We start from the raw sequence: 12,905 nt of genomic DNA, 5'->3' as shown, positions 1-12,905 counted from the left end.
TCCACTCGATTCAGAATCGGGAGTTTGGTACTTAACTTGTATTGTCCAAATGCACTATAATCATGTCCCTGATGCGTATCGAGCAATCCACACTTGATCCATAAAATATTTCATAAAATCACTTGAACATTGCTTGGTTTAGATCCACACCACTTGAAAGAACGAAGGAACAGAAGAGCAAGAAATGCAGCACCCATCAATCAGAAAATGAATTGGCGATCCCATGACACGCATTTATAATAAACTTGGGACTTGTTTACAATGAAGACATGCTTTTATAGCAAAAACAATTGAATGACCCCGAGTACAATCCTTGCTTTTGTACAAGGTCTAGATGGTAGAAATGCATAAAAAGAATTTGTAAGAGCTACTCTACAGGTATCATCTTACGCCTCATGAATAGCAAGCTCATACACCTATGTTTTGCAGCTTCATTCAGTTAAATGGATGTTGGGATCAACTCTGCAGTCCAGCCTAGAGAAGGGCAGTCCAGCCTAGAGAAGGAATGCAAAAAGGGCATGGAAGATGGATTTTGGGGTTCGCCACTTCTCCAAGGGATGATGATTTTCTTCACCCGCTCTTAACAAATTTTGCCTTTGGCCTACTTTCCTTCCCTGAAGAGAAGTAGAAGACGAACAATAACAAAATTGTAAATTAAGCATCTCACTCAAGGGACTTCAAACACAAAATCAATACAACTCCGATTTGAACTCTAAGCCAGGAGAATGTACCAGTATGCATGCTGTTTAATTCTTACCTGTGCAGCATCTTTGAGGGCCCCCCAACACTCTACGCGATTGTACTTGTTTGAACTAGAATGAAAATACACCAAAACGAGAGCCTCCATCAGCTCGGGATGTTCTTTGAAAAGTTTTGAATCACCATATAGAACAGCTTTAAGTACCTACTTTGCATAACAACAATGTCGTGACCATCATTGCAATCAACTCAAGCGAAGCCAACAGTATTGCTGAAAGAGAAACACTGCCTCCCCAATCTCTTAAGCTCATGTATTATTTTTAAGTATAATTGAACCTCTCCTAAGTCATAACCATTATTCCGTCAATTATAAGTTTCTATTTTGACTGAAGCCAAGGTGATATACGTCATGTCTAGCACAATCACATTATGTGATGCAGATATTGAAACTTGAAAGTAGCATAACCTTGTACAGCTGGGAGTTCCTATAGAACATTATCATAGAAAAGGAACTCACCAAAGGCAATTCCTTGGTGAAGATATGGTATCTGAACTCGGCTAAGAGGTCTGTCATAACATTGGGACCGCTTACATGACAGTGAACGTGAAGACACGTCTCCTCGTTGACACTATTCCACTCAGCCACAACATCGTCCCTGTTGTACCACCCTCTCAACTGCCACAAAAACATACATAGTTAAAACCAATAAAAAAAATTCCAGACTTTCTTATGCAACAGAAAGAGAGGAATCATATACTAATATGAGAGACTCTGAGTATTCCCATATTCTCATCGATCTAGTTCAAAACCATCCGATAAAAAACCATGGTCTAGCACTCTAGCATGCACCAGTTAAATACAATACATCAAGCACGCATTGTGTATGTAAACTTCATAGAGTATGAACATTCACCTGATCGAGGTTGATGACGTTGGAGATGGCTAAGGTCAGATTTGCTGTGAGGTCACAGTGCGAAAGAGCGTAGGTTCGTGGGATGATCCCAGTACCTTTATGCATCTCATCTTCCATGAAAACCACCTTGAGCTTTGAGGACTCAAATCTTGCAGGTGGTCCCAAGAGCTTAGCAGCCTAAGAACAAGTATATATTAGCAAGTCATCCAATTTTGCAACTCTATGGCATTGTATAGGCTACATTGGCATGGCTCGGTTTTGAGATCCTTTTACCATAAGAGTGCATAGCATATACTGCAATATGCAAATCTGCATTTCAGTTTGGCTATGTGTAAGTTTTATTCTTAGTAAGCTGTTAAAGAAGCCCTTCAGCTACTTCCTTTTCGAGAGAGAAGTTTAGACACGAAAACTATAGCATTGGAGATTGTATGCTGTTAAAGAAGGTACTCAATCTAAAAATGCCAAACAGAATCTTGAGTTTGACCAGAATTTTCTGTCATGTTGAGATAGCACCACTTGAGTCAAACTCCAAAAGGAATGAAACTAGTTTATATAAAGAACCTATGCTTCCCATGGGGGATAAAATGGAGTAATATAGTTCAATACTCACTTACTGGTATTATATTCTCTGGAACATATTACATTATTACATCCAACTTATATAGATGAAGATGAACTAATTCTCCAATTATTAAGTTTAGCATTGCAACTTAAATCCAATTTCATTTTTCATGAAACAAGATAAAAATAAATAAATAAATAAAAATAGTAGAGTGAACTAGTGAAGCACCTGGAAAACAAGGGGATTGTAAGAGACCTTTCTCTCTGCCAGAGAACAAACCAATACTTTCTGTGGTCTTCTGGTTGAAGTAAGAAAATTCTTGTTGCTAATGAAGTAACTCCTATTAGGTGAAGAAGAAGCCATCAAAACATATCAAACTCTTCCTTCTCTTTCTCATACTTCACACTTCTTTACTAAAACTCCCTCTCCATTCCATCTCTTCTCCATTGAGTCTATTTTTTGTGTGTCTTACAACAAAATGGTAATGGTGGAATTGTTGTGGATACTAATTTTTTAGAATTTCACAATTTTTGAGTTCATTTGTGGACTCAATTCAAAGACCATATAAAAGTATAAAACTACAAAATCTGTTGAAAAAATATACACTTTATACACACCACACAATCACACATGTTTGAATGTCCTTTTCCCTATGTTTCACTTCTGTTTTCTTTCTTTGAGTGTATGCGAGACATGCAGCTTATGACACGTCATTCATTTTGGCTGAGTTTAGATGAGTTGAGGATAATGTTATACGCATGACGTGGCAACACATCCTCCATCTTGGCTCATCTGAGATAACATGGACTATTATAATTGGACTAGCCATCATGGCGGGGATTGTTTATTTAATATTGAAAAAATTTGTTTATTATTTGTTTTTTTTATTGGAATTCATATTTTTATTAATAACTCTTATATTATATAACAAACATTAGAAATGGATAACAATAAAACTATTGATAAACATATATAGACATTTGAAATGAAAAGTTATACTCTACAAAACATTCAAACAGTATCGAGTAACTAACAAAGTTTACCAAAACCAAATAAACTAAAAGTTAAGCAAATGCGGAAATCCTACTATTTGGTTCTAAAAATGGCTAATAAAAAACTTATCTCTATATATACTACAACTACCATTTTGGAATGAAAAGTTGTTGGTAACAACATCAGGATTTCAATCATATGTCAATCAATATCATTACTTGCAACAACTATCACGACACGACACGACACTTCTGTCATAAACTTTCATATATAATCGTCGTCCGAGAATAAAATTGTATTGTCCAATGCTCAGACCTAGCTCCTATCCGCGTTCACATTTCAAAAGTCATTGATAATTAGATTTACATGTTTCCTGAGACACCTGGAATAAAAAAGAACATTTTTCGTTATTAGATTAATGCTCAAAACATTTGAGATCCTAAACTGAAACCGAGTGACTAGTTTATGTTCAATGATAAGGTACTAATTTTCATGTGTGCTAAACAACATAGCTCTAATTAAAATATTACACAATAATTCTTTCCATTATGCTAAGCAAGTTTACATAAAAATCTTTTCCATTACCTGAAATAGTTTAAACAATATGCTAAGCAGTAAAATTCTCAAACACTTTCGATCTTATTTGCCACATGGAGAAGCGTCAGTCATACAGATGGTACTTTACCACTTTATCTCTGAAATACAAAATAAACCCATAAAAATAAAATTCAGGATGGTACTTAACACTCAATATATATAATTCAGGAAAGAAGAAAGTAAGATAAAAATAAAAATTCACTTACATGATTTGAAGAAAGACATTTAAGATGAAAGCCAACAAAAAAGCCTCCGCTCAGTCTTTGGCCTGCTGAAGAAGAAAGTAATGATAACTTTGAGATCAGCTTTGAGTACGTAGTCTTTTTGCACTTACGATTCAAGACTCATGGGTAAAAAAAAAAAACTAAAATAATGACATGCATGATTTAGTTTTTCTCATTATCAAAACATGACAACTATACTTCATTCATGCTAGTACAAATGGTAGCCTGAAATTCATGACACCTTAAATAACCAACTTACCATTTCAAAGGAAATATCATTTGTAGCTATACCATTAGGTATAGTAACATTCTGAAGAAGGAATTTGTCTTTGCAATTCAAATCTGATGGTGTCTCCTTTTGTGCTTGCATCGTCACTAAAACAACAACGTAACAACAACTTATAAACTGCAACTCCAAGCATAAAAACGGATCAACACATCAATCTAAGTCAATTCCCTATTTGGTCATAATTTGACAAAATTGTCCAACCAAAATCAGAGCAACACACTACAAAATGGCAAACTTTGTATCAATCACAAACGAATTCCAAAGGATTTTCACCTTCATGTGTATAATGATTTTATTGTAAAATACTGAAATCTATCAAAGCAAAACCTAAACCATCTAAAACAACCATGTCCAATGTTCTAACCTAATTATCCTAGACAAAACCACTTTTAACAAAAGATCAAATCTAACGAAGCTAACCTTAGCTAATATGAGGTCCTTTAATTGGAGAGGTTTGAGTTGAGATAAATCCAGCGTTGCCTCCAAAACTTTACTGGTAAACCACACTTTAAAAATAATACGACAATAGAATTAAAAAAATCTTTAACAGTGTCCCATATAAGATATGTCCACTATCTAATGTAGTGACTATATACAAAAAAATATACATATAAAATTACTCTGCGTTCATATCTGAAGCCTAAGCTCATAAGCACATACGAAGGTATCCTTCCATACTACATGTTAACAGTAACCATGACAAGGAGTTCCTGTAGGATTGAACATGTTGCCATTTTGTTCTAAAGTTTATCACTAAGAATTTACTTTGCAGATGAATAAGAATTTTAATAATGGTTTAATTTAAGCATAACGACACACACATATCTCAATTAGTAGAAAATGAAAAATAATGAAATCTATCAAGTGTCCTAGAAAGTATTTAGACGGACTTTTGTAATGAATCCAATACCATAAAGAGCTTCATATTGCTCATGATAACTTTTTAGTTAGACTTCTTACCTGAGATCATTACAAAAATGTAACTCATCGCCCACTAGATCACCTAAGATCGCGATCAATCCCTTGAAACATCAAAAAATTAGTTAAGGAAAAAAAAGTATATTACTCATCGAATTTCTTGTTAAGTCAATGTCATGGTGTGTCTTGCTAATTCAAGGACATAATGAAGATAGATTATCTATAAACTATCAACTCTATGCATTAAAAGAAATCGGATATCTATTTCTAGAAAAAGTTCAATTAAAGCTAATTGCTAGTGATGATCTAACATTACTTATATACACCTGAAATTTAGTTTTAGCAACAAAATCAATCAATTATTAGTTGTTCGTAGCTACCTGGAATTCAGATGTAGGAGCATATGGTTCTCATAATCCGTGCTCTTGATCAAAATCTAGGAATAAAATAAGTGAATAAAAACTAAGAAAAAATATCTAGTGTGTGCGTCGCCAATATAACTAAATATACCTTTAGAACAATGCAACATGTAGGCATGTAGCTCTTTCCCGTAGTCATGTTCAACATATGAGAGCATAAAATTGTGCAATATAAACCCTTAGCTGTAATAGACTCTGAAACCCACCTATATCAAACTTCTTGCGGTCAATGTCAACACCAATGACACGTGAAGCACCAGCTGCTTTTGCACTTTATGCAATCTATTGAATTACAACCAAACAAATAAATAAAGAATAAATAATGAAATACTAACTGTAGCCTATGTAGAATTAGAAGGTAATATGAAACAGTCTAAAATTGACTTACTGCAAGACCAACGGTATCAAGACCAAGCACAGCCACAATGGAACCTGCATTCATCCATTATATTCTTGTGCGATGAAGATATGGATGCAAGTCCCAAACTAATAGGTCAAATAAAAACATATGAGAAATTGATATGGTCTTTTAATGCTATTTGTGCTATTTTAAACCTCTAATACTAATTGTGATATTGAGGTGGATCTATTGACAGTGACAACATTGTGTTGCTCTCACCTTTGTTTGAATTCAGTTTTCATCTTGCATCATATCATTAAAAAAATTCTTACTTGATTGAACTGTCTAGAACAACCTTTGGTGCCTTCTTCTTCATTGTGATTGGGGGTTTCCTTTTTCTGTTAAGAAGAAGAAGAAAAGTTACATTCTTTATAGTTTTGATTTGAATAGATTTCAAAATGTTAAAAAATAAATACTAAAATAAACTTACAAATCAATGGACTGCAAAATGTATAAATATATTTCGTTGATGATATATATATATATATATATATATATATATATATATATATATATATATATATATATATATATATATATATATATATATATATCGATCAATTTGGTGTGCTACTAAAACAGAAGATATAACTATCAAAACGTAAACCCACTGGGTGTCTCCATTCAAGGCTTTAATCACGACTGTTGCTGCTACTTCCTATTAATACCTCCTGGTTTTGTAAGGCATAGCCTACATATTAATCGAATTAATTCATGCAATTAGTTTATGATATACAAAAGGTGAAGGGTTAAATATTGTCTCCTACTTTTCATAAAACTTACATATTAGAGTAAAAATTGTTTTTGGTATTTAACAAACACTATAAAAGAGCAAAAATATTTACCTGAAAAAATCCTCGCCAATGGATCTCAACACGGTCCCCCGAATGTAATTAGTCTAAAAAATCCAAGGCATGAATATTATGAGGGGGAATGTCTATTGGTGGTGCTCTTATCCTATCCCAGTGCACACATTTCTCTATCACTGGTGCTGTGAATAATGAGATGGATATCTGAAAACAGAGCAAACATCCAATGAACAAAATAAGTTCCAGAAGGTACATACACCCACTCAAATGAGCTAAAGATTTACTGAAAAGTGTCTATAGTGCTAGTGCTAGCATTTTGGTCATTTTCTATCCATCATTCTATAGCTTGAAACAATTAGATGTTTTGAGGCTTTAAATTTTAAAATTGATGTTGAATTAGAATAATAACAACATGAAATCAACTGTTGTGAAAACGAAAATGTAGGATAAACTTTAATACCTTGCTTGAAAGGTGTTTGAAGCAATCATAGCGAAGTTCCGCATCATAACATGACAACATATACTGAACATGCCCATTTTGAAATGAAAAGACGGAAAGAAGAACCTAAATTTCAGTCATTTTAAAACCATAACCGTCAGACGTTGAAACTCATAAACCATTCATTACAAATCAAGAGTCAACCATTGTATTGTGATAAGTGAATCAAAACTAAAAATTAAAATAAGAAAGAAACAAAGGTTGAAGAGAAAGGGAGTTTGACAAAAATGGTCATTGTCGATTTGAGAAGATAGATTGGATTGAGGACGACGATGGTTTCATCCATTACCCAAAACAAATCATACAAAAAGAAATCTCTAACCAAAAAATACGAAAAGAATAACTCAAAATTTAATATAGATCTCAATTTCTTGAAAGAATAGTGGAAAAATAAGATTGGGTGTTGATTGAGATAGAGAGAAGATAGTTGATGAAGGCTCCTCCGAGGTTTTGTAGGAGTTTAATTATGAAGAGTTTCAAAATATATGAAACTTGTCGGCTATTTGGGTTTTTAGGTTTCGTAGTTTAAAGTAGAATGGCGTTTTTTTTGTTTTTTGAATCAATTTTGTTGTTTTTACAATTCGTAGATATATCACGAATCCTTTTTTAATGTGGCGTGTAATTGTTTTCTCATAATTTTATGGATCTCGAAAACACATAACCAATCTCGAGCAAATCCAATGTCTGGTGTAATTTTTAGTAGGAACTGACTTGCAAATAATCAAAATATTGTCCTGATTTTTAATTAATTTTGGATACCTACTTAAAATTTTTGCTGACGTGGCTCACTATGAGCATCCTCAAAGAACCGATATTAATTAATGTAGATAGGATATGTGATTGAACATTAGACAGCGTTGCATCGTGACTCTTTAATGCATTGCACTGACGCACAGGGCAGGGCAGCACCAGCACCAGCACCAGCGTGACCTATTTAATTACTTAGCTTTTTTCTACAGCACTTGCACATTCCAAACATTAAGAACAAGTGTTCAGTTAAAAACTTAAAGTACATAATTCCAATTCAATATATTTTTCAAGAATAGGAAAATAACTTCATTGCATACATTACATTATCCAGAGAAATGAAATTTTTATTAATTAGTATAAACAAATCCCCCCCCAATACAAGAACAAAACAAAAATAAAATAAAAATTTTGCTTTCCAAAAAATCGATGGAAAGGAGGGGCAGGGGGGTATTTTAAATGCTATCTCCTAAAAAAATAAGCCTAATTTGCCTGATTGAATGGGCACCATCTAGCAAGACACAGAGGAAGTGGAGTTTCGAAGAGATGCCCTTGCAGCACAGACCCACTGCCTTGGAGTATCAATGTCATCGGTAGTGACCATTGGTATATGCCAATTGCCTCTTTCCGACTCCTGCATTTTAAATACTTTTCAATTAATAAACATACCACAGGCACATGTAATGTAAATAATAGAACTTTTTTATTATGTAGCCGAGACACAAGAAAATATTGATCAATTACCTGTATAACCATGGAATACAGTGGGGGCATTTGAAGTGATACACCTTCTCTAGACGCTGTGTATCGAACCTGCCAAGATCAATATATGAATTGGCTTAGAACAATAGTACTGCAGAGTATGTTCCAGTTAGAGATTTATATTAAAAGTTCAAAAAGTATTTACACAAGGGCACATGGCTTGAATGTAGTAGATGGGCACTCAGAGGGATTTGAGGATTTTTTTTTTTGGAATTTTCGGTGGGGGGCTCATGCCTAAACACCTCCTTCAATGCCGATATCAAAGTTTACTTGCAAAGGGTGGAGACGGGGAGTGTGAGTTCTGACAGCCCGGGAAATAGTTAATCATGAGAACATTGAAAAGGAATCAAAGGTCTACTATACAGCCTTGATCTGCTAAAGTATAGAACACACAAAACCATATAGATTTCAGGACAAATCATTAAAAAAAAGTACCTGGTGTTTTTCTTTCCATCTAGGGAAAAAGCTAGTCCCAAGCAGTTGGAACAAATGGTCCCTCATCTCATCATTTGTGACTAGCAAACACTTGGAACTAACAGCTGCATAAAGCCAATACCTAAAGTAGTATAATTAAAAGCTTATGCAGACCAATACACATATTAAAGAGTAAATTGTATAAGTGAAAAACAAAATGTAGCGCAAATGTAGAACATTATATTTCTGTTTTCTGTTTCCTGTTTCTTTTGCTTAGATTTTTTTTTAAAGTCAGAATATACGAATCATACCAATCATCATTTGATCCCGTAGGGGTAGTATAAAGTACCCCAGATCTTCGCCATTTCTCTAAAAGCTTCTTGTTGTTTGGGTTGTTGGCAGGACCACCAACTACACGGCTATTATGCAAAATAATAAGTGGTAATCTCTTTGTTGGACTTAACCTTTTCACCCGTTCAACAACAGAATTTAGCTGCCACAGACATGAAAAGATATAAAATACAAATTCCGCTACAAAAGCAAATAAACAAATTTAATAAATTATGATCATTAATCATTTACCTGGAAAAAGCTGAACGAATGAGAGTTGTTAAGACTCACGTTGGCACCATCTATAACAGCGTCAAACGGACCATTTCGTCTAATCCAATCCTGAATTAAGTTGACCTTCTCATTACTCAAGATGTCACTGACAATCTTCTAAATAATAGCTGCCTAAATCATGGAGGAGCACAAATTGACACCAAGCACTAAATGACTGAAAATGTCAATCTTTCTTTATTTCCTAGCGCAACTGAATTTGCTAGTAAAGAAAATGGGGTAGGTTAAGACTAAAGCAGAAAGTATAAGTTCTGTAAGGCAACCCTCTCACCAAATGTTTGATATAAAGGCCAGATGTTCTCAACAACTCACGCTCTAAGCAGGAATGAGAAATTAGTGTCTTTCAAGTTTCAAGTTGCATGTCAAATTCCCAACTGGAGAGCAGCCATGTCAATTTACTCTCGAAGTGTACAACCCAACAGCCAAGAACTCTCGTTCAGTGCTAAACTTACAAGATAATAAGCAGCTATTACAGATTGTAAGTTGTAGCATTTGCATTTGAGGTTTCTTTGCCATGCTATAGGCAACAAGAACTTGTCACTTTCTTGACTATACCTGTATTATATACATCAAGATATGGACTCTCCCCAAAACACTTAAAATGACACATTTTAGACACAACACACAAGGTTCCTGAAAACACCTGGACAATCTTTGGTGAGTTTCACTCTAAGACAAGATAACTATGTGTAAAACTTTAGCTATAAAGTACCTAACAGCCCATGCATTGTTTATTCAATAGACAAGTGTATTCTGTGCCTCTTTAACATCCCAAAAGCTTAATACTGTTGTCTAAATAAGATTTTCACATATGAAATAAAAAAAGATGACCAAATACGGTAACTACAAACCTCAAAACTGTTGAAGTTAGCTTGCACTTCTTTCTGACAAGCTAAGCGAGACAATTCTTTAGCAAAGTTTTCTGTCTCCAAAGGATCAATATCAACACACACAAGTGTCTCCCCGCAACACCCACAAACACCATTCTCGTCCATCTCGGATTTAACCACCTTCCATTCACCCTTCCCCAACCATCCTTGCCCATGCCACCCACCTCCACCCTTCACAATCCCTTCCTTCACCTTCTCCACATCCCAACTCTCCAACCCAACCTCCGTAGCTGCTCTAGACTTAAACCACTCTTGAACAATCTCAGCAGTAGATTCCGATACCTGCCTCACTGAACTCCTCAGACGGTGTAGCATCTCATACACCTTTTCCGCCTTCCCAACATCTACACTAACCCTCAACAACGCAGCTAGTTCCTGCTCCTCTGGACATATTCCAGAAGCCAACATATGAGCATCAACTTCATAAGCCTTATCTGCTTCCCCTTTCTTACAAAACCCAAGTAAAGCAGGCTCATAAGACCTTAACCTCGGCGGTATATTCACACTCATCATCTTCTTCACCAACTCAAAAGCCATTTCAGGGTCTTCTTTCATTGCAGCTAACCTAGCTACACTAGTAAATGTAGCTTCATTTGGAGCTATCCCATCAATACCCATTTGCTTAAAAATCTCAAAACCCCTACTTAAACCCAGTTTCTCATCACTTACACTATTTTCTAAACTACCCGAAGTATTCGAACAAGAACAAAGATAAAGCAATGAGTTATAATGAGGCTTACTTATCAAAATTCTTTCCCTTCTAGCTTCGTCATAAAGGCGTAAAGCTTCCACAAGGTCTCCGTGTTTAGAACACATATCAAGCTTTAAATGAAGAACTCCTTCAGGCGATTGTCGATATGCTTTGTTCTGCGCTTTCTTCGACATTGTTCTACCAATGGGCATGGGCATTGTTGCACATTGTACTGAAGTGGATAGACTGTGGTTTTGATTCATGGGCAAGTTGAAAATAGTGTTTGGAGAAAAGAAAGATGGGTATTGCAGGAAATGAAGAAAAACACGATTAGTGTTGTGGTTGGAGAGGAAATAAGGTGTTCTGGTGAACAAGTTGAATAAAGTTGAGTTTTTTAACAGATAAGAAGGTGAGATATGGGTTGAAAATGCCATTTTAAAATTTGAAAGTATGTAGTAGTTTTAATGTATTGAAAGTGTTTGAATGATTTTGGGAGCTGTGTGTGAATCATCTTCCATTGAAGGGGAATTTTGGAGGCTGTTTCTTTCTTCCCCCCCAAATCCAAAGAGTGGTTTACCGAATGGCATTCGGAAGGGCCCAAAAGTGGGCCTGGAGTCTGGACTGCCCGTTGGGATTGAGTTACTGAATTTCGAATCTGGATCGATGTAATTAGAATAGGGCCTTTTCCATGACATAGAGTATTTTTCATTTATGGCACAGATTTTTGGATGCTTATTGTGGGAATGTGAATATGAGAAGAGTTCATCACAGTTCACAGATTTAACAAGTAAAAGCATCACTAGGTGGTGGTAGTATCACCTGTATGTTTGAAGCTGAAATTCGAGGTAAGTATCTGTAAAATTTGACCAATTTTAGGTGGAGGCAAATAACAGTTGCAAACTTGGAATAGGATTTACCTTGTGATATTGATACTGTCGCGCGACATTCCCACTGTTGCCCCAGGTTAAAAAAAAAACACACCCCACACGACATTCCCACTGTTACACTAAATTGAAAAAAGTAAAAAAATAACTCGCGTGACATTGTCACTGATGCACCACGTCTGCATCTGAAAGACTGAAACCGCAAATTTGCATCCAAGATGCGGCTAGACAGGTGATATCTCCACATTTGCCTCCACCTAGAGATGATTTTTTACAAAATTCCGATGGTGGAGGAAAATATGTAAGTGATACCTCCGCTAGAGATATGCCTCTAACATCCCACTCCAAAGTACTAAACATTTTCAGATAAAATCTCACACTCATGCCCAGCACAAATGCCGGTACCCGTGAGATTGAAGATAAGTGGCCCGAGGCAAAGCTGTTAGCTGTGTGCATGTTTCGTGCATGAATGCTCATAGGTCATACTAGCATATATCGCGATATTTGGGAGGGGATATCTATCGAGATTTTAGTGAAATACATATAAATATCACGATATGTTCGGAGATATAT

The 12,905-nt window shown here is 35.3% G+C and overlaps 2 protein-coding genes and 1 long non-coding RNA gene across 12 annotated transcripts; all 3 read right to left on the bottom strand.

The window, feature by feature from the left end:
• Positions 1 to 203: 203 nt before the first annotated feature.
• Positions 204 to 2,900, bottom strand: LOC147502883 (STAY-GREEN-like protein). Its single transcript, XM_086607714.1, has 5 exons — positions 2,404 to 2,900; positions 1,614 to 1,790; positions 1,217 to 1,375; positions 758 to 904; positions 204 to 614 (listed from the first exon to the last, which is right to left on the bottom strand). The coding sequence occupies exons 1-5, from the start codon at positions 2,536 to 2,538 to the stop codon at positions 495 to 497; spliced, it is 738 nt and encodes a 245-aa protein (XP_086463840.1). The 5' UTR covers positions 2,539 to 2,900; the 3' UTR covers positions 204 to 494.
• A 220-nt stretch (positions 2,901 to 3,120) lies between these two features.
• LOC147502882 (uncharacterized) lies at positions 3,121 to 6,999 on the bottom strand. 9 transcript variants are annotated; one of them, XR_015221830.1, is made up of 11 exons: positions 6,861 to 6,996; positions 6,627 to 6,706; positions 6,235 to 6,353; positions 6,004 to 6,101; positions 5,822 to 5,897; positions 5,239 to 5,300; positions 4,699 to 4,784; positions 4,249 to 4,364; positions 3,972 to 4,036; positions 3,754 to 3,863; positions 3,121 to 3,550 (listed from the first exon to the last, which is right to left on the bottom strand). It is a non-coding gene; the product is annotated as an uncharacterized LOC147502882 (long non-coding RNA). The 9 variants fall into 9 exon arrangements; XR_015221831.1 differs by having other exon boundaries at positions 6,288 to 6,353; XR_015221827.1 differs by lacking the exon at positions 6,627 to 6,706 and having other exon boundaries at positions 6,861 to 6,999.
• Positions 7,000 to 8,301: 1,302 nt separating this feature from the next.
• Positions 8,302 to 12,047, bottom strand: LOC147502881 (proteinaceous RNase P 1, chloroplastic/mitochondrial-like). Of its 2 annotated transcripts, none has more exons than XR_015221825.1 (6): positions 10,719 to 12,014; positions 9,829 to 9,918; positions 9,558 to 9,739; positions 9,268 to 9,371; positions 8,815 to 8,883; positions 8,302 to 8,704 (listed from the first exon to the last, which is right to left on the bottom strand). XR_015221825.1 is itself a non-coding variant. In XM_086607713.1 (6 exons), the coding sequence occupies exons 1-6, from the start codon at positions 11,880 to 11,882 to the stop codon at positions 8,582 to 8,584; spliced, it is 1,749 nt and encodes a 582-aa protein (XP_086463839.1). In that variant the 5' UTR covers positions 11,883 to 12,047; the 3' UTR covers positions 8,302 to 8,581. The 2 variants fall into 2 exon arrangements, 1 of the variants encoding a protein (XP_086463839.1); XM_086607713.1 differs by having other exon boundaries at positions 9,268 to 9,388; positions 10,719 to 12,047.
• Positions 12,048 to 12,905: the final 858 nt, after the last annotated feature.

Source organism: Coptis chinensis, chromosome 4 (assembly GCF_015680905.1).
Source record: "Coptis chinensis isolate HL-2020 chromosome 4, ASM1568090v1, whole genome shotgun sequence".
Lineage (NCBI taxonomy): Eukaryota > Viridiplantae > Streptophyta > Magnoliopsida > Ranunculales > Ranunculaceae > Coptis > Coptis chinensis.
Note: the sequence above shows the minus strand (reverse complement) of the source record. Positions and strands in the feature narration are given on the sequence as shown.

Coding starts and splice junctions, on each gene's coding strand:
- LOC147502883 (XM_086607714.1), bottom strand. CDS start 2,538: ATGGCTTCTTCTTCACCTAATAGGAGTTACTTCATTAGCAACAAGAAT. Junction 1,791..2,403: donor ACAATCCCCTTGTTTTCCAG/GTGCTTCACTAG, acceptor ACTTGTTCTTAG/GCTGCTAAGCTCTTGGGACC. Junction 615..757: donor CCCTCAAAGATGCTGCACAG/GTAAGAATTAAA, acceptor ACTTCTCTTCAG/GGAAGGAAAGTAGGCCAAAG.
- LOC147502881 (XM_086607713.1), bottom strand. CDS start 11,882: ATGGCATTTTCAACCCATATCTCACCTTCTTATCTGTTAAAAAACTCA. Junction 9,740..9,828: donor ATTCGTTCAGCTTTTTCCAG/GTAAATGATTAA, acceptor TGTCTGTGGCAG/CTAAATTCTGTTGTTGAACG. Junction 8,884..9,267: donor GATGGAAAGAAAAACACCAG/GTACTTTTTTTT, acceptor TGATCTTGGCAG/GTTCGATACACAGCGTCTAG.